The following is a 24,906-nucleotide window of genomic DNA, read 5'->3' on the forward strand; positions in this document are numbered from 1 at the left end:
AACAGATAAGTAAAACGTCAGTTATAAAAACATCAATTTACAATTATGCAAATTTACAGTCATAACCCAAGGTCTGTCCATTGTCAGTCACATAAAATCACATTTTCATCTTCCCTTTTGGTTTTTTAATTAAAGTTTTGAGTGGCTTCATTCAAATCAGCACAGGTAAATGTACGAACCTTTGTTATGACCCTCCAAAGCCCAGGTTCAACAATGTATTATAGTGGTTCACCATAGGTAAAGATAAAGGTTTTCCCCTAACATCAAGTCCAGTCGTGTCCGACTCTGGGGGTTGGTGCTCATCTCCATTTCTAAGCCAAAGAGTTGGCATTGTCCATAGACACCTCCAAGGTCATGTGGCTGGCATGACTGAATGGAACACCATTACCTTCCCGCCGGAGCAGTACCTATTAATCTACTCACATTTGCATGTTTTCGAACTGCTAGGTTGGCAGAAGTTGGGGATAACAGCGAGCCCACCCCGCTCCTTGGATTCGAACTGCCAACCTTTTGGATAGCAAGTTCAGCAGCTCAGCAGTTCAACCAGCGTAATCATATTTGTTCGAATATTCTCATGAACTAAAGAGAAAAAGGAAGCTTGGGTTTCAAAACTTGGAACTAGATGCCTATAAGAAGTCAGATCCTACTATTTTCCCATTGGTGGAAGGCTGACAATCCATGGGGACAGGTTGAACACTGCAGAGGAAAAAATATCTTGCAATTGCAATTTCCATATGCCACATGGTGCTTTATGAAGAAAAACACATAGATTTGATTCCTGACTTGGATTGGATTAGACTGGATTATCAGATTGGTTTACTATTCCAGCCTTAATTGCAACACACACTTCAGAAGATATTTGCAAAGAAATGAGCACCATTATGTTTCCTCCATTGCTGCACTCTCTCCAAGTTGAAATATGACTGGGATCTGTTACATTCTAAGCATATTAAATTGTGTGCCTCCAATTAAACTCAAGAGGCTTGCATCTGAACACTCACTGGATTGTCAGCATCAGCATTTCCTCCTTCCCACTATGCTTCCTACTTATTAGCAGCTTTATTAAGATTATTGCTTGAGGAGCAAGGTGGGATTCCACTACTTGACTGTTTTATGAAAAAAGACAATGTGGCAAGTGAGAAGCATTTGTTAATGGGTACAAGTCATTAAAAGGACAATTGGGAAAACTTCCTTTTTGTGTGCAGAATTTTCTTTTAGTTTTCAACGATATTAAAACAGAACTAAGTTTTCTTCCCTCTCCTTTTCTTTTCAACACAAAATGTGAAAATTTAATTTCTGATCAGAGAGATATTTTCTCATTTATTGGAGTTGGATTGTTTGTGTCAGAACAACTGTAACTGAGGCTGAATGTATCCTTTAATGTGTTGTTAGGATTGATGTGAGCCATCATTAGGTCTCAGATATAGATTTTGAAATCTTAGTGCTTACGATGGTTCAGACTGGACAATCCTCATAATATTGTTTGCAATGCCTTGGAGAGATGCTATGCTAGAGAAACTGCAGGGAATCTAAAATTGCAGGTGATAGTTATGGCTGCTATTGTTATAGGAGGACCAGGAGCTATGGACAAAATACTGTACTAATAATGGGCTTGGATGGGATGCCACTGCTGCATATGAATGCCAAGTGCCATTCTAGGTGGTCTTTTCCTTAAAGTTTCTGTGGTGTGTTTGTGTGAACTGATGCGACCTAACTGAGATATGAGAACCTTAATTCCAGCTACCAAGATAGTCAACATATAACGCTGGCCAACCATATCTAAAGAGGATCCTTCAGAAGGCAGTTTGTCAGGGGTCTCTTCAAATGTAACACTATCCATAATCAAGAGATTCAATCATGCTGATATTCCAGTTCGGTCCTAATTTTGCATAATATCAACTGGCATCCAGAGCCTGGGTGTTGGTACAGACAAAGGACAGAAGGCACTGCTTACGGCATCTTCTTTTGGTGTCTTAGCTCTTTTAAGGTGATCCAGACTCTGCATCCAGATGAAAATTTGGCCCCAGTTCCAATGCATCACAATTACCTATTTTGATTTTCCACGCATTATTCCAGTTTCTGTGTGCGCGCTCTTCGAACACTGCTAGTCAGCGATATAAACAAATAGATATGTGCTGATCTTGCAAATGTGCATATGGGTGTGGGTGTTTATTTTAACACAGTGTTTTTGACCCTTCGCTTACAAAAAGCAAATACCTGCAGGGTTTATTGTTTCTGGCTGTTCTCCATAGCCTGGCAAGCTCTCCAATTGCATATCCCTCCTCCTTTCTGATTACAGAGCCTTGAGACAGGCAAATTGCTTTCCTATGACGCTGTGATCCAAAAATTTTCTCTGCTAGTGCTCACACCTGAAAAACCTGAGCCTCAAAATGTGTCTTAGTTTACTCATAGTTTAAGAAGTATGCAAAAACCTTCCCCCATCAATGAGGCTAGATAGGACAAAATCAAGGATGTAACAGCACATCAGTTGACACCTGGGACAGAAACTCCGAGCCTTATCAGCAATGTTGACATCACCTTTAATTTTATGCTCAGGAGGTAGACTGTTCAAGATGTTATCCCTCAAAGTCATAACACACTTATTCTATCTATGCTACCGATTCTGTGGGGACACTGAATATGACCTCTTAAATCCAGAATGGCCAAAATGTGTGCCATCATAGCAGCCACTTCCTGGCACCTTTTGTAAGCGAATCGACCCTAAAGTCAGCACCAGTGAAGGTCAGAGGGGACAAGCAAAGGATGAGATGTTCCCGCAGGCTTTGTCCCAGAGATAGCACTGCAGAATGGAAGTGAAAAAGCTGGGCACCAAATCAGAAAGTTAAAAAAAGAGAAAGAGATGAAAAGGACCAGGTGAGTCCTTGGCAAAAGAGAAGGTGGAGAGGAAAGGCTTCAGAGAACAAAGGACGGCAAGATGAGAATGCCAGTGACTGTTGCTAAGGGAAAGGACTGAGGGAGCGCCCTCCCTAGAAGAATAAGGAGAGCAGGAAGCAGGAGGCGAGGAGTTTAAGAATGCCTTGCAAGGACACAAAGGGCTGAAAGGGCTTATTCCAGTAAGGGAATTTGGCTGAAAATTCTGCCAAGGCCACAATAATGATGGTGGCACCGTGTGAATGACAGTGAGATTCAAGCTGGACAGGTTCTGGTTTGACTTTCACCACATACAGTCAACTCATTAGGTGTTATTAATTAAATGGGGGATTCTGACAGCAGGCTTTTGTGATGTCACAAAGATGAAGCAAGCAAGAGCTGGGAACAAGCCAAAACTATTTGCGGGCTGCTTGGTGGAACAAATAGGCATAAGGGGAATGCAGGTAAATGAGCCCAGAATTTTGATAAAAACCAGCAATGTGGCAATGCAGAGTATGGAGGGGGCATGTTTCCATACAAGGCAGGTGGCAAAATATTTGCAGGATCTGCAGTGAATGCTGAGGTTCTCTCCCCTCCTTCCCCCCGCCATCCTGGGGCCTCTTATACCACACAGCCTAGCACATATGACATGGGGGAGTTTTGTCAGACCCTACACAAGACTCCCCCAACCATGCACTTCTCCTAGGCATGGTACATGAAGGCTCAACGCTATGATGCCACTTCCATCCTACCTCCCTCCAACTGTCCTAATTCAGCAGGGGCAGTTCTGATTAATCCTCTATTTTCACCTGTTCTTAAAATGCCTTAGTTTATCTCTCCTCTTCTCACTTTCCTCCTTTGTCCTCAGCCTATGCCAAATTTGCAAAGCAAATTTAAAGTGCAAAAGATATTTGCACTCCATTAACTCAGCAGAGGAAAAAGACAGAATTTGATCTCTGAAGTTCCCAGGAAGCTCAGGCAACACCAAACTGCTTATGTGTTCTTCCTCATTCATAACTTTAGCCATCTTGACCACACTCTAATGTTTTTTGGCCACACATGTTACTGTTTTCATCTCTGAAATGTTCAAGGGTATGAACTTCCTGTCTTGTTCCAGGGCTGGGGATTTAGCACAGCAGGTCAATCACCAACTTGCAATAAATCTTGCCAACAGGAAGCTTGACAGTTTGAAGCCTGGGTCAGGGTGAGTTCCTAACCTTTAGCCCAGCTTCTGCCTACCTAGCAGTTCGAAAACAAATGTAAGTAGATAAATAAGAACCGCATTAAAGCGGGGAGGTATTTAGGCTCGGTGTTTGATTAGAAAAAGGAAGAAGTTTACGAACAAAGAAAGCTCTTCGGCAGGGAGATAGAGCAACAGCACACACACACACACACACACACACCCCCAGTAGCAGGAGCCGAGCACAGCCTCCAAAGATGTTGAAAGATGGGAAAACCTATAAATATCTCTGTCTGTTGTCTGTCTTGTCATTGTTATAATCAACACTGAATGTTTGCCATAGATGTGTTCTGTGATCCACCCTGAGTCCCCTTCTGGCTCAGAATAGAACTACACAGGGCCAGGCTGCGGCGCAGGCTGGTAAGCAGCCTGCTGCAATAAATCACTCTGACCATGAGGTCATGTGTTTGAGGCCAACCCGTGGTGGGGTGAGCACCCGTCAATTAAAAAATAAAACCTAGCAACCCGAAAGATAGTTGCATCTATCAAGTAGGAAATAAGGTACCACTCATAAAAAGTGGGGAGGCAAATTTAACTAATTTACGATGTTGGAATGAGGAAATGCCATCACAGTGATGAAGCAGCTGCTCCCCCCTGTGGCCAGAATCGAGTATCCCCTCAGGAGAAGGTTAAATTGCCTCTGCGTCTGTCTCGGTTCTATGTGTATATGGGCATTGAATGTTTTCCCTATACGTATATAATGTGATCCGTCCTGAGTCCCCTTCGGGGTGAGAAGGGTGGAATATAAATACTGTAAATGAATATAAATACTGTAAATAAATAACTACTATAAATAAATAAATAAATAAAATAGATTTTTCCAAAAAGGCACAGACCGAGGGCCTTTTCGCAGTCCTCTGTTCGTGTTCCTGGCTTTTGGTGTGTGGCGTGTGTATGCCCAACATATACTGTACACACAGCCATTTTCACAGTGACCCAATGAGCCTGGCATCAGCTCTGAATCAGTGGACATGGGTGCTCAGGCTTTAAAGCCACCTTACCTGCAGATACCATACGCTTCCCTCCTCCAGTACGGCTTCATCTGAATCCTAGCTGGATAAGAAAAAGCTGATTCCCCTCCCTGCAATTCCAGCAGTGTACGTTCCCAATGAAAATTTCTCTCACACACCTCTCCGACTGAGTATTAAAAGAGATAATTCAGACCATTATCGCTTTGTATTCTTTTTTCTTCAGAACATTACTCGTCTCCTAAGCTGCCCTTTCTTCCATTTGTGAGTCAGAACAACCTGTGGCAGCCACTTTGTGAGGACATCCATATCATTTTCTCGACGTTATGGATGTGCCTTGAAAGGTTCACTAGGATGTATGGCATTAATATCCACCATCCTTGATTGGATCCTTGGACTATTGTGTCTCACCAACAATGATGCCTGCTGGGGCTTCTACTTTGTCTCCTTGCAATGGCAACCACTCCCCCCCCCAAAAAAAAAATTGCAATCCTGTCTTCCTTGCGGGCTTAAGAAAATATGGCTATCATAAAAAGATGGTAGAAGACATTTTTTTAATGAAAGCGCAACCGTCAATATTTTATAGATACCAACTGGAATGTATGCAGCAAAGCAATATCAGAGTGTAGTCAAAAGACTGAGGTCAGACAAAAAAAGAACCGAAGTTAGTAATGAGAAAGAATACACAAACTTGGCAATTTAAACAAAACAAAATTAGGCACTGATTTTAGGAAAGCCAGGGGGAGAGGAGAGAAAAATTGCAAATCATTACATACAGTACCAAGTCTTCTCAAAATGACAGCTCTTTCACTAATCCACTGTATGAACTCTGTATTCATACTTTCTCTGCCCAACATTCATTAAAGATCAAACCAAATCCAAGCATTCTTCCTAACATCTCATGAGCCAATCGTAGCTTCACTGATTAACCTATTTTACAGAATGGTACTTCAAATAAAAATGGGCTGGGAAAAAAATATGCAATACTTTTTAACTCCAACATATAAATGGAATATAATTAGTTGAGAAATATAAGGGGGGCACCATAATTAACCTTTTAAAATGTCTCAGATCTCCCTCCTGTATCCATTTACCTTTGAGTTAGTCCTATTTAATGTATTGGAATTTACATCTGAGTAAATATGTGTTGGATTCCACTGTCAAGATAAGTGGGACATTACTTTGCAGAAGAAAAAATATCTCTCTCAAAGCAAGTAAACAGTAAAATCTTTCCCAATCTTTTTGCTTTACATGTTACAGATCCCCACCCTGGCACTGTGCAGCCCTGATACACAGAGGATCAAAGGGAATGCATAGCTAGAAGAAACCCAGTAAACAAAAACCTTACATATATAAGGTTTATGCAGTTTCAGGACCCTCCTCCTACATTCTCTGTGCAAATTATTTTTGCACTTTGAGCAAGGTTTGCAGTAAGTGAAATAAGCTGCGGACAAAAGAAGAAAACCAGGAAGGGAAGCCAGAAGCCAGGACATTTTAAAAGCAGCTAAGATAGCGCAGCGAGTTAAACCATTGAGCTGCTGAATTTGCTGACCGAAAGGTTGATGGTTCGAATCCGGGGAGTGAGGTGAGCTCCCACTGTTAGCCCCAGCTTCTGCCAACCTAGCAGTTCGAAAACATGCAAATGTGAGTAGATCAATAGGTACTGCTCCAGCGGGAAGGTAACAGTGGTAAAGTAATGGTGCTCCATGCAGTCATGCTGGCCACATAACCTTGGAGGTTTATACGGAAAACACTGGCTCTTCGGCTTAGAAATGGAGATGAGTACCGACCCCCAGAGTTGGACATGACTAGACTTAACGTCAGGGGAAAATCTTTACCTTTACCTTCAAGATGTGAGATGGCAGAGGATTAATTGGGCCATCCCTATCAAACTGGAACAGTGGGAGAGCATGGGGAAGATACATTTTTTTAACACACAAGGCTACAGAATAAGAACATTTCTGTAACACTGTATTTTGGGAACACTAAAGGTGCATCTACTCTGCAGAATTTATGCAGTTTGCCATCACTTTAACTGCCATGGCATAATTCCATGGAGTCATGGGAGTTGTAGTTTTGTGAGGTGCCAGTGCTCTTTGGCAGAGAAGGCTCAAGACTTTGGAGAAATACAACTCCCATGATTCCACAGCATTGAGCCATGGCAGTTAAAATGGTGTCAAACTGCCTTAATTCTACAATGAAGAAAGATGAAACTATGGCTGCCGGCTAACCAAGGATTCATCTCAACTATGGAGCCATCACTGATTCCAGGCCATTTCATCTTCTGATGTTCAAGTTTATATTTTCTTGATGCATTTACAAAACAAAATTGGTACATTCTATAAAAATGTAATTACCCACCTGCTGTTTGCAGCAGCACAGCCTATTTTACCTCTTTCCTACTTTATGCTGCCTTTCTCTGTGCAAATGAAGCTAACTTAGTGCCAATGTGTGATTCATAATTCACGTTGCTTATCCAGCCTTGATTTGCCTCCTGTCTTGGAGATTTGTGATTTCCCAAAAGTCTGTCTCTATGGTTTGCCTCATAGCCTAGGCTAGCCAAAACCAACAGTCTGCCTGGTTTCTTGACAAGGTGTCTAATAAACCCAAAGAAAATAACATTAATTGTTAACTCCCCCCCCCCCCCACCCCTTATAATAGGCCAGAAGTAGGAAAAAGAACAAGCTCTGTAAATTAGACTGCTTAAAAAAATATACAAACTGTTACATGGCTATGGTGGAAATTGCTAATTGAACCTCAAAGCCTTACTTCTTAACTTGCTCGCACCCATTCTTTTATAAGCTTTTCCAAGGCAGGGGATTGCGCTAAGATTTCTTTTTTAATCTTTAGCTCATTCCTGATTACTATAATCATAGCTTCCACCTGCCTAGTATTAGATCTTCATACCCTCCAGCATTTTACAGAGGAAATCCGGCACACACATAGGTGAACAACATGTGGTCAAACAGGCATCGACCAGGGGCAAAAGAATACACAAACTTGTTATTTTGAGCAGAGAAACCCGAGAATTTGAGGATTTGAATTTCGAATTCAGGAGACCTAACACTCCCCCCCCCCCCCCGCCCCAATAAAATAAAATGTACCTTTGCTCTCCACTCCCACCTTGTAAATTAACCAAGCACATATGATAATAAGGCAGAAATATCACATCAGGAGACCCATATCTGGCACATAAGGTGCATCTACACTGTAGAATTAATGCAGTTTGATAGCACTCTGTCTTAGGTCAATGCTATGTAATCCTGACATTTGTAGTTTTACAAGGTCTTTAGTTTTCTCTGCCAAAGGGTGCTGGTGCTTCACCAAATTCCAACATTGTACTCCATGAAGATAGCATTACAATTTCCATGGCAGCATCCTACGGAATCCTAGGATTTGTAGTTTGCAGAGATGCCACAGGTCCTCTCTGGCCAAGGTTTCAAATGCTCCTCCCTAAACTGCCAATCCCATAATGCTCATGCTTGTACATGTTGGCATTTTGTGCAGTACATTGCATCCTTCTGCAAATTGTATATTAAACCCTCTGTCCTTATCTTCAATGCTGGTGAGTCTTACTGTGTTTCCCCGAAAATAAGACAGTGTCTTATATTAATTTTTGCTCCCAAAGATGTGCTAGGTCTTATTTTCAGGGGATGTCTTATTTTTACATAAAGAAGAATTCACATTTATTGTTGAACAAAAAAATGAACATTCATTATATACTGTACAGTAGTTGTCATCACAAACCTGCATAACCAAACAAACTGTGAATCCTATCAAGAATTTGTTGTTACTACCCTTATTTCCATGTACAATAATCTATGGTATGTACATTTACCAATTCTGCATGCTGTGGTGTTCTGTTTGGCAGGCATGCTTCCCAACACAAACTTTGCTGGGTCTTACTTTTGGGGGAGGCCTTATATTTAGCAATTCAGCAAAACCTCTACTAGGTCTTATTTTCAGGGGATATCTTATTTTTCAGGGTACTTCATCCGGGAACTCTGATGATTAGCTAGGCTCACCAGGCACAGATTCTCAGTATCCGTGGTCCATAGTTCTCCAAATTTCAGCTTCCCTATAATTGTGTTGTGTGAAACGGCCCTTGTTTATAAAAGTAGTCTGGGTGCCATGCAGGGTTCATCTATCTTCAATCAACCCTGCTTGCCATGAATTATCCATGCATAATCTTTGGGCATGCTAGTAACCTTTGGCCTCTTTTTAGTAGTTCTGTCAATTTTCCATTATTGCTGTCTACTTAGAATATTAATATACATAGAAATGTCCTTCTCAGAAAAAGTGGGATGGGGGTATTTCATTTTGAGAGTAATGTTTTAGATAGGATAGGACAGGACATAAGGTACAAAAAGACTGAGAACCATTATCCAAGAGACTGCTCATTTTAAAGAGCAAGCTGGATGCTCTCAGACGATAAAAGCAATATAAAAAAGCAAAAATCACTCCAGAGAGATTAGAAAAGCTTGAAGAGTTTGTTGGAATATAAACCTGGTTTAACGATTTGCAATACTGTACAGTATATATTTCAAAGATACTTTGAATCTCAGTTCCTGTGAACTGCTACAATTTGGGTTCTTATTTTTCTATTTCTCTTAGGCTATTTCTTCACATGGGTGCTGATGATACAGGTTAAGCATACCTTATCTGGAATTCTGAAATCCAAAATACTGTACTCCTAAATATGAAAACGTTGATGTGGGAAGCGAAAATAGTGACACTTTGTTTTCTCATAGTTTAGTGTAGACAAGCTTTGTTTCATGTGCAAAATTATTTAAAAGAGTACACAAAATTACAGTCAAGCTATGTGTATAAGGTGTGCATGAAACATACATGAATTTTATTTAGACTTAGATCCCATCTCCAAGACATCTCATTCTGTACATACCGTATATGCAAATTCCAAAATCTGGGGGAAAAAATCCAAAACATTTCTGTTCTCAAGCACTGGATAAGGGATAATAAACCTGCACTTGTAATTTCTGATATAAAGCATTATTTTACAGTTACAAAGAAGCAGTAATCAGATTATTTAAAAGGCTCAGAGTTATCGCAAAGACTTGAATGCATTTGCTCTATATAACATGCTGTTTTTGGGGAAGATGGTGGAATGCATTCCTGCTGTAGATTTGGATAGTTAGGAAATAAAGCTTGAATATTGCACATTCAGATGTTATGTGAACAATAGGAGCTAGCTAAGGAGACTTCACCCTAATGTGTGTTAAATTACAAAGATATCTATCTGACCAGTATTAGAAATAACCTTGTTAGATGGAGGTTCAATCTACACTGCTATATAATATACTGTATATACTCGAATATAAGCCTAGTTTTTCAGCCCTTTTTTTAAGACTGAAAAAGCCCCCCTCGGCTTATACTCGGGTGAGGGTCCTGGTTGGCTTATATTTGGATCAGCTTATACTTGAGAATATATGGTACATTTATTATTTTTCTCTATTATTATTGGTATTATTACATTTATTATTTTTCTCTATTATTGTTGCTAATGTTACATTTATTTTCCTCTATTATTATTATTATTAATACATTTATTATTTCACTCTGATCTTATTATTATATTTATTATTTTACTCTATTTATTACTACATGTATTATTTTCCTGTATTTTTATTCTTCTTCTTATTATTATTATTACATGTATTATTTTACTCTATTATTATTCAAAGGATACATAAGCACATTTACATTGAAGAAGATGAGAATAATGATTTGACCAGAGTTAGACAGTCTTATCTTAAATTTGATCTTTATGTAAATATTCACAAACATTTAACCTACTGATGCTTCAATTAATGTAATTTTATTGGTATCTGTTTTTATTTCTGAAATTTACCACTCTTGGCTTATACTGGAGTTAATGTTTTCCCAGTTTTTTGGTGGTAAAATTAGGTGCCTCGGCTTATATTCGGGTCAGCTTATACTCAAGTATATACGGTAGTTCAAATTTGCATTATATAGTCAACGTAGACTCATATAATGCAATGCAATGTAATTAAATAGCATGATACGGGTCTACACCAGGCATAGGCAAACTTTGGCCCTGCAGGTGTTTTGGACTTCAACTTTGTTGCACCTTTGTTACCTATTTCTCTCCTTCCTACATGATACATAAGATACTTTATAGATGCTGACAAGTCAGCGAGACTAGAGCTATTGAGACAGCAAAGGGGCACCAAATTGATCTCATTCCTGTGGAGGCCAGCTGGTTGCTTGACATAGCACCTTCACAACCAGGTCTGGCTTTTTCTTGCTCTTTTTTTTTTTTTTTTGACTGATTGAAGCTGAATAGAATTTGGCAGAAAGTGTGGAAAAGGCGGAATTAATCACTGCTCAAATTATTGGGCAGGCAGGGAAATTGGAGAATCCTTAATTAAACCCACAGTTCTTCTCATCAGACACTCTCCAGATTTGGCCAAATCATATCTTCCATTTTGTTGCATACCTTCGAGTCATTACCACTTTATGGCAACACTAAAGCAACCCAGGATGTTTGCCACTGCCTTCCTTTTCAGCTGAGAGAATGTGACGTGCTTTTCTGTGGCCAGGTGAGGATTTGAATTCTGTTCTCCTATAGCCCTGGTTCAGCATTCAAACTACTATACCACACTGGCTTTCACGTTTTCTGCAGCCCCACGAAAAGGGCAAAATGGGCCAAAGGAGGAAAAAAGATAAAGAGGTCAAAGCATACCCCATAGTATGAGCTTTGGGAGAACTCTATGCATTCAAGTAAAATGTGCAAATCTGTGCAGACCAAAAAAGGAGAGCGGATGTGACAACAACAGATGTTGCAAGGCCCCAGAGAAGCTTGTCTTTAAGCTGCTTCATACATAATGAATTTCCCAGAAAATCACTGAATGGCAGTGAAGGTGTGTGTACATGTGTAAACAATACTCAAATGTTTTTCAACAGCTCATGTGCCACACACTCCAACTTTTCCCAAACGTATCTGATCAAGCCATATCAGAAGGTGTCAATGTTGCAAACATTATTAATGTGGAAGGACACACAAGCTAGGAGTTCGCTTTTGTCTGAGCCTACTAGGAAGGGCAAGATTTCCTCCCCTCACCTACCTGCTGAATTATTTAAGCGTAAATTGGGTGAGTTTTCCCGGCTGTATGGCCATGGGCACCGGTGGCACAGTGTGTTAAAGCGCTGAGCTGCTGAACTTGCGGACCAAAAGGTCGCAGGTTTGAATCCAGGGAGCGGAGTGAGTGCCCGCTGTTAGCCCCAGCTTCTGCCAATCTAGCAGTTCAAAAACATGTAAATGTGAGTAGATCAATAGGTACCGCTCTGGCAGGAAGGTAACAGCGCTCCATGCAGACATGGCGGCCATATGACCTTGGAGGTGTCTACGGACAACGCCGGCTCTTCGGCTTAGAAATGGAGATGAGCACCAACCCCCAGAGTCGGACATGACTGGACTTAATGTCAGGGGAAAACCTTTACCTTTACTATGGCCATGTTCCAGAAGCATTCTCTCCTGATGTTTTGCCCACATCTATGGCAGGCATCTTCAGAGGTTGTGAGTTCACATGGAACATGGCCTGGAAAACTCACAGCAACCCAGTGATTCTGGCCATGAAAGCCTTTGACAACACATTAAGCATAAATTAGTTTTGCACTCTGAACTTGGTCTGTAGCAACTGAAGTAAGCTGAGGACAAAAGGGCAAATATGGGGAAGAAGGAGAAACCAGGATGTTTAAAAAGCACTTGAAAAAATGGGATGATAAAGGATTAATCAGGACTGCTAGTGCTCATGCCAAATCAGGACAGATGGAGAGGATAATATACCGCACAGTGATAATGGGTCCTTGTCATATCATCTTTACACGAGCAAAATTGAAAGGTACACATTTGCCTTTGCATCACAGTGTGTTGCTACACAACACCATCACTCAAACATCCCTTCCAGATGTTTGAAACTAACTACAGCTCCTTTCAGCCCGAGCCATTAATGTGTTAGTCTGCAAGGATAAGGTTGTAGTTGTACACAGAACGGATCCTTCGCCAGAGTGATATCTTAAATGAAGGAAGCCATGCGTGAAGGAGTTAATGAGCAGAGTGTTGTGCGAGATGGGAAAAATGTTTAAAATGCAGGGCTGGGAATCCCAGTGGCCCACTGTAATCTGTCTTAATGGCTTTTGGATTCAAAACGAAGGCACTTGGGTCAGCAGAAAAAGAAATGTCAGCCAGGAAAATAGAAACCTGGAGTAGTGGGTTTGGGGGGCAGAAGGGCCACTCTTCTCTCCACAGACCTAAATCAAGGAGAGACGGTTTTCTTTCCACCCTCTTCACTTTGCCCTTGCCAGGCATAAACAAAATATGCAAAGCATCAGCTCCCCCCACCCCTCGCTTCCCATTCCCTTCTCACAGTGAATATATAGTCTTTACTCATTTTTTCTGACAAAAGCTGCATTAGATCAGGCAGGTGGGGTGAGGAAGGAGATCTCATAATCTCCTTGCAAGTCTATAGATTTAAAGGGTAAGGATAAGCCTAGGTGGGTAAATCTTCATTGTTTCCTATCATCAGCCAGGAAATTTCCTTTCAATCTATGTGTGACTAGACTGTTAATAGCCCTAAAGATGGGCCACCCCTTGATTTAGAAAATTTGCTTTTTCCCCTTTGTGGAGGTCCTCCATTCGATTCTGGGAGGGGTAGCTAACACATTGGAAGATAGGAAGAAAATTCAAAGGGGTTGCTGTGAGTTTTCTGGGCTATATGACTATGTTCTTGAAGCATTCTCTCCTGACGTTTTGCCCACATCTATGGCAGGTATCCTCAGAGATTGTGAAGTAACGTCAGGAGAGAATACTTCTGGAACATAACCATACAGCCCAGAAAACTCACAGCAGCCCAGTGATTCCAGCCTTCAACAACACAAATTCAAAGGGGCTTTGATAAGCTAAAAAAACTGGACTGAAATGAATAAAATGATATTCAACAAAAGCAAAATTCTGCATTCAGGCCACAAAAACCAATTCTACAGGAACCAATGTGAATCGGTGTACAATGCACACTGGCAAACAGTGCACGTCACTGAACAATGCATTTTGGTGTGCAAAGATCAGCACTGCACAATACACACTGAGTCCTTTGCTGGCTCAGTAATGTCATAACGTAACAGCAGCTCTCTACTGGACATAAACATTAAGAAAACTGTCCAGTTCCCACATACATAAGTCCACTTACAAAGATGCAAGTTCCTTACAACATTCCAGCATTATAGTTATTTTATCCAGTTACATCCCGCCTTTCTCCCAATAATGGGACTCATGTTTAAAAACACCACAGATTAAAATCATACAAAAACACTGATGAAAGTATAAATATAAAAATTATTTAAAAGACAATTACAGAATTGATGAAGCTAAAACATCATTTCAAAACTCACTAAAGATAATACACAAGTTGTAAAACATCAGAGTAACTATTACAAGCCCATCTCAGGCTGGATCTACACAGCTATATATGTGGTCAGTGTAAATCAGACATGGGTAAACTTCGGCCCTCCAGGTATTTTGGATTTCAACTCCCACAATTCCTAACAGCCTACCGGCTGTTAGGAATTGTGGGAGTTGAAGTCCAAAACACCTGGAGGGCCAAAGTTTACCCATGCCTGGTGTAGACCCATATAATCCTGTTCATTGCAGTGAAACAGCATTATATGAGCGTGTACATCCAGTCCCAATTTGATGGCAGAAGACTGTTTTAACTTGTCAGCAGAAGGCCAGCAAAGATGGAGGGAGAGACTTCCAAAGTCTGGGAACAGACACCCAGAAATCCCTTTCCTCTGCTTCCACCAAATGAGATGGAGAAAATGGTATGATGGAGAGAAGGGCTTCTCCAGACTATCTTAGAGTTCTAACGGGTTCATAAAAGGAAATGTGGTTCTTCAAATATCCTCAGTTCAGGACATATACCGGTAGTTATGAGGAACTTTAGTCACTTTTAAAAGTTGCATTTTTAGGAGTTGTCCAGTTTTTGTTTTTGTTTTGTCATTCCCATCAATCTGATGGATCATTCAGTGCTGGTACTAGAGCAGAACCACCTGCCTGAGCCAGACTACAGACGATTGCTCTCAGTTACTCATTAATTCCCTCAGAACAAACGTTTTTGCTTTTCTCTGTTGAGGAGTCCTAGGAAGCCCAGTTGGACAGCCAGGCTCACAGCAAAATCTCTTGTGGTCTATGACAAAGAATGCTGTGGTTCCCTCAAAGACCAGCTGGCTTTATTCTGGCATTCACTTTGGTTAGAAAGTGCTGCCTTCATGAAGAATACATAAAGTGAACCATTTGTGAATCCAAAGAAGCTTTTTTTGTCTACCAGAGCAAAGCAGATGGCAAGCAACCTGGACACCATGAATCAGTCAGCTCCTACTTTACATACATCACAGATACTTCACATATGTCACAGATTTGCAATTAAGGCAATGGAAAAAACACACAAAACCAAATTTGCTATGATGAATCCAAGACAACTTCCATTCCAGGAGGCATCGCAATACAAAGCCGAACCACTGCTATTTCTGTCAGCACCTCGATTCTATGCGGCAACTCAGGTGTTTGCATGTATCTCAATGTCAGGGCTATACTGAACTTCAGTTCCCATTAGGGCTTGTCTACTAAAAATTATACTCACTTCATAAGTGCTATGAACCTGATACACATCAGTGATGACTAATTTGCACTGTGTTTCTTAGGCTTTAATCCATTTCAAAAGAAACCCTTGCCTTTTATCCAGAGGGTGCATCTACACCAGTGGTTCTCAACTTGTGGGTCCCCAGGTGTTTAGGCCTACAACTCCCAGAATTTCCAGCCAGTTTACCAGCTGTTAGGATTTCTGGGAGTTGAAGGTCAAAACATCTGGGGACCCACAGGTTGAGAACCACTGATCTACACTGTAGTTGATATCACTTTAACTACTAGGGATCAATGCTACAGAATCATTGTGCGGGACTGGTTTTACAAGTCTTTTCTGCTGAAGAGTGCTGATGCCTCACTACTGTCTACATTACAAGGCTGAAGGTTTGCCACTTCTGCTTCATAAGTGATGTCCAAAAAAATCTGCGTTTGTGTGCCATTTTAGAATTCAAAGTGATTAAAAAGAAATAATGGCTGAGAAGTACATTAATGGATTTTATGTGCCCCAGGGTTGTTCAAAACTGTCCCTCTTTTTAAATCTGTAGCAGCTCTTTTACTGTTTCCCCTCACGGTGTAGGCTACAGTGAATTTTTATCAATAAAGTAAGCCTGAATGTGTTCTCATCAGATAGAACAAACAGCAGTTTCCTAAATTGGCTGCCTTGATCCCCTGTGTAAAAATGGAAATGGTTCTATTTGTCCCCATCCAACAATGAGAGATGAGATGGTACCTTTATGCAGATTGCTGGTATACCTTATATTAGATGTATCATGGCTTTTTTTCGTGTCAGAAGTGACTTAAGAAACTGCAAGTCATTTCTGGTGTGAGAGAATTGGCCATTGGAATGGCCAGATGTTTGATGTTTTACCATCCTGTGGGAGGCTGGAGCTGACAGATGGGAGCTCACCCTCCTCCCCAGAGCAGCCCTGTCAGGACAAGGGTTTAACCCATTGGCCACAGGGGGCTCCGTATCATGGCTGAGGAGGGACACATTCCATTACCACACTCATTCCTTCATCACAAGAGGTGTGAACAAGGCTGGATCTACACTGGATGATAGGGCAGTACAGACTAATATAATCCAGTTCAATGCAGTTAATCCACATTCTGAAACTGAATTATAGGACAGTGTAGATCCAGCCTGAGATCCATGTTTATCAAGAACTAGGGGAAACCAGTCCTTCAGACCAAATTCCAAAACAGCTGCCAGCTGGCTCTCCAAGACTAGCTCCAGATTTCAGGACCTACTTCTAACAAGGTGGCCATTACTGGGTCATTCTCTCGCTCCTTTTAGAGTGGTTGAATCTGAGAGCTGACGGGAGTATTAAATGCCCAACTTCCACAATGCTATGGAGTCAATTACATGCTCCAGCACATGATGGTAAAATCAAAATGGCTGGTTACCTCATAGACTGTCCTGACGCTGCCATACTCTGAAAAGTCCAAGGGTGACTAGAGGTGCTGGAGAGGCACCTTTGAGCATCGGTGAGCCCTGCTAGGGCTCCTTGAATCTCCTTGGAGTCATACAAAAAGCCTAGAAGAAACCACATTCCCATCTTTAAGATTTCCTAATTAGGCAAAGCCTGAAGATGTGAACCTAGATTCATTTGCTGTAAGGCTCCGAAATCCTCCAAGGATGGGCTAGATCACAAATGGCCCTGGAAACTCTTCCTATAGGTCAGTGAGTAGATGCATAAGATTCCCCTTCAAGCAACTTCCATGAAACTGCAGTTACAACCAACTTTCAAAATCTACTGTGATGCCAGCAAGAAGGTGGGGGAAATCAGCCCAGATCTATTTATATCGATACAGGATATGACCTTCACCTCCTTGACAAAATAAATGCCATTCCGAAGGATGATAAAACACCCGCCACTATTTATCTCAGAGATCGGATCATACTTAGAGAAACATAATCCCGAGGTCAATGCCAAATTGCATTTGCAATACACATGTAGAGCAATGGTTCTCAACCTGGGGTTCCCAGATGTTTTTAGCCTACAACTCCCAAAAATCCCAGTCAGTTTACCAGTTACAGTAGAGTCTCATTTATCCAACATAAACAGGCCGACAAAATGTTGGATAAACGAATATGTTGGATAATAAGGAGGGATTAAGGAAAAGCCTATTAAACATCAAATTAGGTTATGATTTTACAAATTAAGCACCTAGACATCATGTTATACAACAAATTTGACAGAAAAAGTAGTTCAATACGCAGTAATGCTATGTAGAAATTACTGCATTTACAAAATATTACGATGTATTGAAAACATTGACTACAAAAATGTGTTGGATAATCCAGAACATTGGATAAGCAAGTGTTGGATAAGTGAGACTCTACTGTATTAGGATTTCTGGGAATTGAAGGCCAAAAACATCTGGGGACCCATAGGTTGAGAGAACTGGAGAGAACTGGGGTCCAGTGAGACTACTAAATTGCCCGTGTTCTCTCTCCCCAATATACCAAAATGGAGAGAGGTGAATCTGAAAGTTTCTTCCATCTTAAACAGAGGATATTTCCCCCAAATTGTTTATTTTGCCTTGAAGCCACATGAGACAGAAAACACACCTGGCAATATCTTCTGATTTTTGCTTATCAGAACCGAAGTCTTGTCTGAGTCTGATTACAATAAACTGAATTCTGGGCAGAGATTACAGAGGAATAATGCAGAAAAAATGGGATATTTTCATTTATGTTGCTACCAGACATTCCTGACCTATGGCCCCACATTGCCCTATCACAATACACTTATATATGATTCCACTTTAACTGACATGGCAATATCCTATGGAATTCTGGTAAGTGCAGTTTACTGAAGGGCAGGCAAGATCCTCAGCCAGAGAACTTTTGGTCCTTGTTAATCTACAAACGCCAGTTCCACAGGATGTTGCCATGGCAGTTAAAGTGGGATTATGGCATTATAACATTTTTGTGTGATAGGGCCTCAAATCACCGCCACAACCCCATGCCTGTAATAAAAGCAGTTTTGGAAGTACCATAACCAAGGATCCCTTAGTTGGTTGAGCAATTTTCATCGCTCAACCCAGCCACTAACTATGTATCACATTTAAATCTAAACAAGATACAAGAGGGAGAGGAAAATTATTCAGAGGGTAGCGAGAGAGTCAACCTATGTGGCTGGGGGCGAGGCAGTTTAATTTCCTGAAAGGGCTCAGCTTTCAGATGGTAAGGATTGCTGTGCTCATGTGAGGGGTGGATAGGATGTGCCTTGGCCCCAGGGCCCCTAATGTCTGCCCGGTGTCTGTTGCAGGAAAACAGAATCCTCTTGTCAGATTTCAAAGGACTACGATGACGGATAGAGAGCACCTAATTGCAAAATGGAAGATTCCCACTACCAGGGTTTAAATCCTCTTGTCCTAAACCAAGTTGTGAGGGAAGACTATGGCATTGCAGTAATATTAGGGTGTCATTTTGCACATGCACATAGAGATACTATTCTTTGTGGTTAATTCACACCCTATCAGTTGAAAAAGCAGAGGGAGAGTGCACTGATTCCAAAAAAGGCCACGATTCTGGAATAATAAATGTCCGGCTTCTAGTTGCCCACCCCACCATGGTCTCAACCCCGTTCCAAGTTCTGGACAAACAACAAAATCCCACATTTGTGGGGGACCAGTATAGAACTGGAGAGAGTTACATTGGTCTGCAGATACCAGAATCTGTCACTATGCATGGAATTCTGGGATTTACAGTCCAGAAAGGAACTTTCTCTACCTATACATGAAAACCAAACTCTGTTACAACCCACAGAAACCCCTGTTATGCCCTATCGTGCTTTTACTCATGACAAAGATGTGTTTAATGACAGCGATTGGTTTCAGGACAAAAATTCAAGGGTTCAAGCTAATTTCAGAACCAATAATTTGTTAACTGGAAATCTTCAACTAATGCTAAATGTATTGGGAGACAACATGCGTTTGCTGACTGTTGCGAGAAATGAACTCGGCACATACAGAGGCATTCTGTCATTATTTTACCACTAGCACACTAGTATGACAAGGGGATCTTACCGCAGCAGAATCTTGGATTTTTATTTGATTCTACTAAGTCCTAGGATGCATTTCTACACTATACTATCAAAGCACCGTGATATCACTTTAACTGTAACGGTTCCATCTTATGGAATCCTCACATTTCTACTTTGGGGAGGAGCTTGGAAAGTTCTGGTGCTACAGTTCAAGGGAATGCAAGACAGAATTTGAAGTCTCTCATCAAACAATCCAGAATTCTATAAAATGCAGCCATAGCAGTTACAGTGGGATCAAACTGCTATAACTGTGCAGTGCAGATAGACACTTAGACATAATTGGAATCAGAAAACTTAGGAAAGAACAGTGGTTATTGTTCCTGTCCAAGGACCCTGTTGGTAGTTGCTGGCATAGAGTCTGCTGTAAAAGGAATGCACATGCCTATAGATTACCTGCTCCATCATGCCCCCCCCCCCAACACACACATGCTTTACCATACCTTCCATGTCTGTGACTGTCACTGTGGCACTGCTGGCAGCCTCACCATGCTGGTTCTTGGCCACACACCTGTAGATCCCAGCATCATCCACTTTACTGTTGCAGATCCAGAGGCAGCCGTATTCCTCCTCATCCTCCTCTTCATTTTCTTCCTTGCCTTTCTTCTTGGTGGGGTCAATCAGTACATTCTCCTTGTACCAGCTCAGGTGCGGCCGGGGGTTCCCAATCACGACCACCTTCAGCAGGGCATCGTGGCCAATGCTGACAGCAACATCCTTTATTTCCTGCAGGAAGACTGGGGCCTCTGCAGGCCCTTCTTTTTCCGCTGTGACTTTGGCTCTCTTTGGGGGGATGGCTGGGCTTGGTGGGGCTCTCCCCAGGCCTCGTCCTCCTGTCCCCCCAGCCTCTTCATTGGCCCGACTCCGGTTGCTTTCTCCCAGGTTTTTCTGCATGGCTTCTTGGGCACCGGAGAACTTGGGCTGCTCTCCACTCGTCTCCTGGATTCTTTCAGCCCTATTCCATCAAAGCCCCTCGCCTAAGACTTGGTAATCTTACCAGTCCCACAGGGCCCAGCCAAGCCCCCCAGCAGCCGTTCCCCTTGCTTGATGTTCACCCTCTGTGTCTGTGTGCGTGCGCATGACCCCCCAGCTGCTGGGTACCTGCCAGGGGGCATTGACGTGGCTCCAGGTGCCTGCCCACCCAAGCCGGACAAAGTCCCAGAAGGTCATTTCTCTGCCAGGCAGGAGACTATTTTTAGGCTGGTCTCAGGTTGCAGCCAGCCCATCCCAACACATCATGGCAGGGAGTCGGACAGTTTGCAGAGAGTTCAGCCTTCTCAGTTTGCCTCTCACCACCTGCTTCCCAAACCTGTAGCTCCAGAAATCTTTACTAACTCTTAATAGAGCTTCAAACCACCAATTTCCCCCTCACAACCATGCTTTTGGGGGATCCCAGGACAAATGAGCCCCACCCTCTCTGCAGTCTTCCCCTCTCCTCCTCCTCCTCCTCCTCTCAAGTACCAGCTGGTGTCTGATGTGTCACATTCCTTGAACCAAGCTGAGAAAAGCAGAGCGTATGACTGGAGTGACTTAGCTTCTCTAGTAAAGATAGACTTGGGCGGATGGTGCTTTCCATATAAGTACTGGGCAGTGGGAGGGGGGCTAAGGGCAGGGGGCAGCCCTCCCTCCCTCATTCCTTCACAAATCATGTTAGGAGCAAAGCTTTAAAAAACTTTTTTGGGACTACAGTTTCTAGAATCCCCTAGCACACCCACTGGCCGTAATAGCTAGGGATTCTGGGCACTGTAGCCCAATGGCTACTTTCTCTAGACCTGGACACTTGGGACACCATCTGGGGAGATGATGTGTCCTCTTTGAACCTGGGGAAACCCAAGGAATCAGAATATTACTGCTTAAGTCTTTATCAAATTTTGTCAGGTGTTTTCCCCTCCACTTAGATTTATGCTTGGGTCATGTCATTTTCATGTGTCTCCATAGAATCACAGAGTTGGACGAGTTAGGAAGTTCTCACAGTGAGGAAGTTCTTCCTAATGTTCAAGTGGAATCTCCTTTCCTGTAGTTTGAAGCCATTGTTCCACGTCCTAGTCTGCAGGGCAGCAGAAAACAAGCTTGCTCCCTCCTCCCTATGACTTCCCCTCACATCTTGATACATGGCTGTCATGTATCCTCTCAGCCTTCTCTTCTGCAGGCTAAACATGCCCAGCTCTTTAAGCCGCTCCTCATTGTCTTGTTCTTCAGACCTTTGATCATTTTAGTCGCCCTCCTCTGGACACAGTCCAGTTTGTCAACATTTCCCTTCAACTGCGGTGCCCAAAATTGGACACAGTATTCCAGGTGTGGTCTGACCAAGGCAGAATAGAGGGGGGGCATGACTTCCCTGGATCTAGACACTATACTATTGATGCAGGCCAAAATCTCATTGGCTTTTTTTGACACCACATGACATTGTTGGCTCAGGTTCGCCTTCCTGTCAACGAGGACTCCAATATCCTGGTTCATTCACTTAGCCAATTACAAATCCACCTAACCGTAGTTTTGCCTAGCCCACATTTGACTAGTTTGTTTGCCAGAAGGTCGTGGGGACCTTGTCCAAGGCCTTACTGAAATCCAGATATGCTACATCTATGACATTCCCTGCATCTAGCTAGCCTGTAACTCTATCGAAAAAAGAGATCAGATTAGTCTGGCATGACTTGATTTTGATAAATCCATGTTGACTATTAGCAATGACCACATTCGTTTCTAAGTGTTTGCAGATCACTTCCTTAACGATTTTTTTCAGAATCTTGCATGGTTTCCATGTGAGGCTGACTGGACGGTAATTGTTTGGGTCGTCCTTTTTCCCTGATTGCACTGTCAACAGGCCCCTCAGGTAAGTTTTTTGGGTGGAAATGGGGGGCAGGGGGAAGGTGAGCCCAAGGAACCGGGATGGCTGTGAGGATTGACCCCCAGGACTGCGGAAGCCCTCACCTGGAAAAATCCAGACCTTAGTTTAAGGTCCAGATCTTTCCAGGTGTTTTATTATTCCGGAACAAACTGGGAAATCCCAGTGTTCTCTGGATTAATTTGCTTTTACCTGAAGCATCATTTTGATACCTCAAGTAAAACTGAGACAGGTCCCACATTTGGGCCTTTCTGGAAGCCCCTTCTGCACTGCCATATAATCCAGATTATCAAAGCAGATAATCAACATTATCTGCTTTGAACTTGTTATCGAGCAATTTAGAGCAGCAGTGGATCGTGAGATCCAAGCAGCTGTGGGTTAAGCCTAGTGAGACAAAGAAGCCAATAATTCTAGAATAGATCTCACCAAATTGAAGCAGAAACCACCGAGGTATTTCATTTAATTTCAGTTGAAAGTACAGTAGTTTCTCACTTATCCAACATTCGCTTATCCAACGTTCTGAATTATCCAATGCATTTTTGTAGTCAATGTTTTCAATACATTGTGATATTTTGGTGCTAAATTCGTAAATACAGTAATTACTAAGTAGCATTATTGTATATTGAACTACTTTTTCTGTCAAATTTGTTGTATAACATGATGTTTTGGTGCTTAATTTGTAAAATCATAACCTAATTTGATGTTTAATAGGCTTCTCCTTAATCTCTCCTTATTATCCAACATATTCGCTTATCCAACGTTCTGCCGGCCTGTTTATGTTGGATAAGTGAGACTCTACTGTAATGCCAGCCCGCGATAATTCGCCAAAATAGGCTGAGATCCATAATGCAGCAAAACATCCACTTTTATACAGTTTTGAGTTTCAAAATTCCCACTGCCCCCGGCTGGACCCAGCTTTGCCGTGATTGGCTGAGCCAACGTGACGTCAGCAGGGGCTCCCTGGAGAGGTGGGAGTTTGATGTATATCGGCCAATAAGAGAGCGCTGCCTGCCTTCGATGTACATTTCCCTCTGTCCAATGGCAACAGTGGAGGTGCAGCGGCAGCATAAACAAAGATGGGATTATGACTGGCCCTTTCTAGGCCCTATTGTCAAGCGGACCTGGGCGATAGTTAGAAGCCCTCCAGCCCCTCCTGGTTTATTGATATGAAGGTCTGAAACAACAAAAGTCCCATGGGTGGGTCTGTCCTATAGTCCTAACAGCTGCAATATTGACATCTTGAGTGGATCAGATGATCCGATTTCCTGGGAAGGGGAAATGTCATTGTTTGGAAGGCTGCAACATTCCCTGATTATAAATCTTCCATTTGGGGGTGGGGGTCAACCTCGAATACAAACTGGATTATATGAGTTTACACTGCCATATAATCCCGTTCAAATCAGATAATCTGGATTTTGTATGGCAGTGTAGAAGAGGCCTTACAGGGAGTTTTTGAATGAGACAACCTTTTCTACCCAAGAGAGAAAAAAAAACTGAGTACAGATGTGAAGGCATATGTGGATGCCACCCCATCTAGGAGTACAATAAAAGAAAATGAACATATGTAAAGGAACGAAGGGAAAGTAAGGAAGTAGAAGCACCAACCAAGCCAGAGCTGGTTGAAAGATCTGGGAACATCTGCTAAGTCTGTGGTTCCCAACCTGTGGGTCTCCAGATGTTTTGGCTTTCAACTCCCAGAAATCCTAATAGCTAGTAAACTGGCTGGGATTTCTGCCAATTATAGGCCAAAACACCTGGGGACCCACAGGATGCAAACCACTTGTCTAGAGAATCCAGAGCTCAGGTAACATGAAGGATATGAGTTGCACCTGAGGAGCCCTGATAGTAATCTTCAAATCCATCCAGATTTTCACTGTATGGTTTGAAACAACTGGCTCTTACATAACACCAAAAGAATGAAGAAACCAACCTGTATTAGTTGATAGAGAACAGAAAACAGGTAAAAGTAAGAATAACAATGAATAATGCTCAGCCTGCTTAGGTAGCCCATTAAGGAAGGACAGGCGGTGACAGGGGAATTTTTGAGCTGTGCTGCCACCTTCTGGAGAAAGAGTGGCCTTTGGAGGAGAAATCCCTTGAATTTATCCCACTGCAATAGATCCTTCTTAATTCCACTCCATGTCTTAACGTAATTATTCTGAAATAGCATTCATTTCATATTTGTCATGATAATGCCGACACATTTAACTATCCTCTCAATCTTAAAACCGTTTCCCGTCAATTGTAATGAAGTA

The 24,906-nt window shown here is 42.1% G+C and overlaps 1 protein-coding gene across 2 annotated transcripts in view; it reads right to left on the reverse strand.

The window, feature by feature from the left end:
* Window positions 1-20,954, reverse strand: part of speg (striated muscle enriched protein kinase) — a 141,418-nt gene extending 120,464 nt beyond the window's left edge. Inside the window, exon 1 of one of the 2 annotated variants that reach the window (XM_062967245.1) lies at window positions 20,250-20,954. In XM_062967245.1, the coding sequence (XP_062823315.1) occupies window positions 20,250-20,700 (451 nt within the window). In that variant the 5' untranslated portion in view covers window positions 20,701-20,954. The remainder of the gene's footprint in view (window positions 1-20,249) is intronic. The other variant, XM_062967246.1, reaches the window with a different exon arrangement.
* Window positions 20,955-24,906: the final 3,952 nt, after the last annotated feature.

The sequence above is a fragment of the Anolis carolinensis genome, chromosome 1 (genome assembly GCF_035594765.1).
Source record: "Anolis carolinensis isolate JA03-04 chromosome 1, rAnoCar3.1.pri, whole genome shotgun sequence".
Classification (NCBI taxonomy): domain Eukaryota; kingdom Metazoa; phylum Chordata; class Lepidosauria; order Squamata; family Dactyloidae; genus Anolis; species Anolis carolinensis.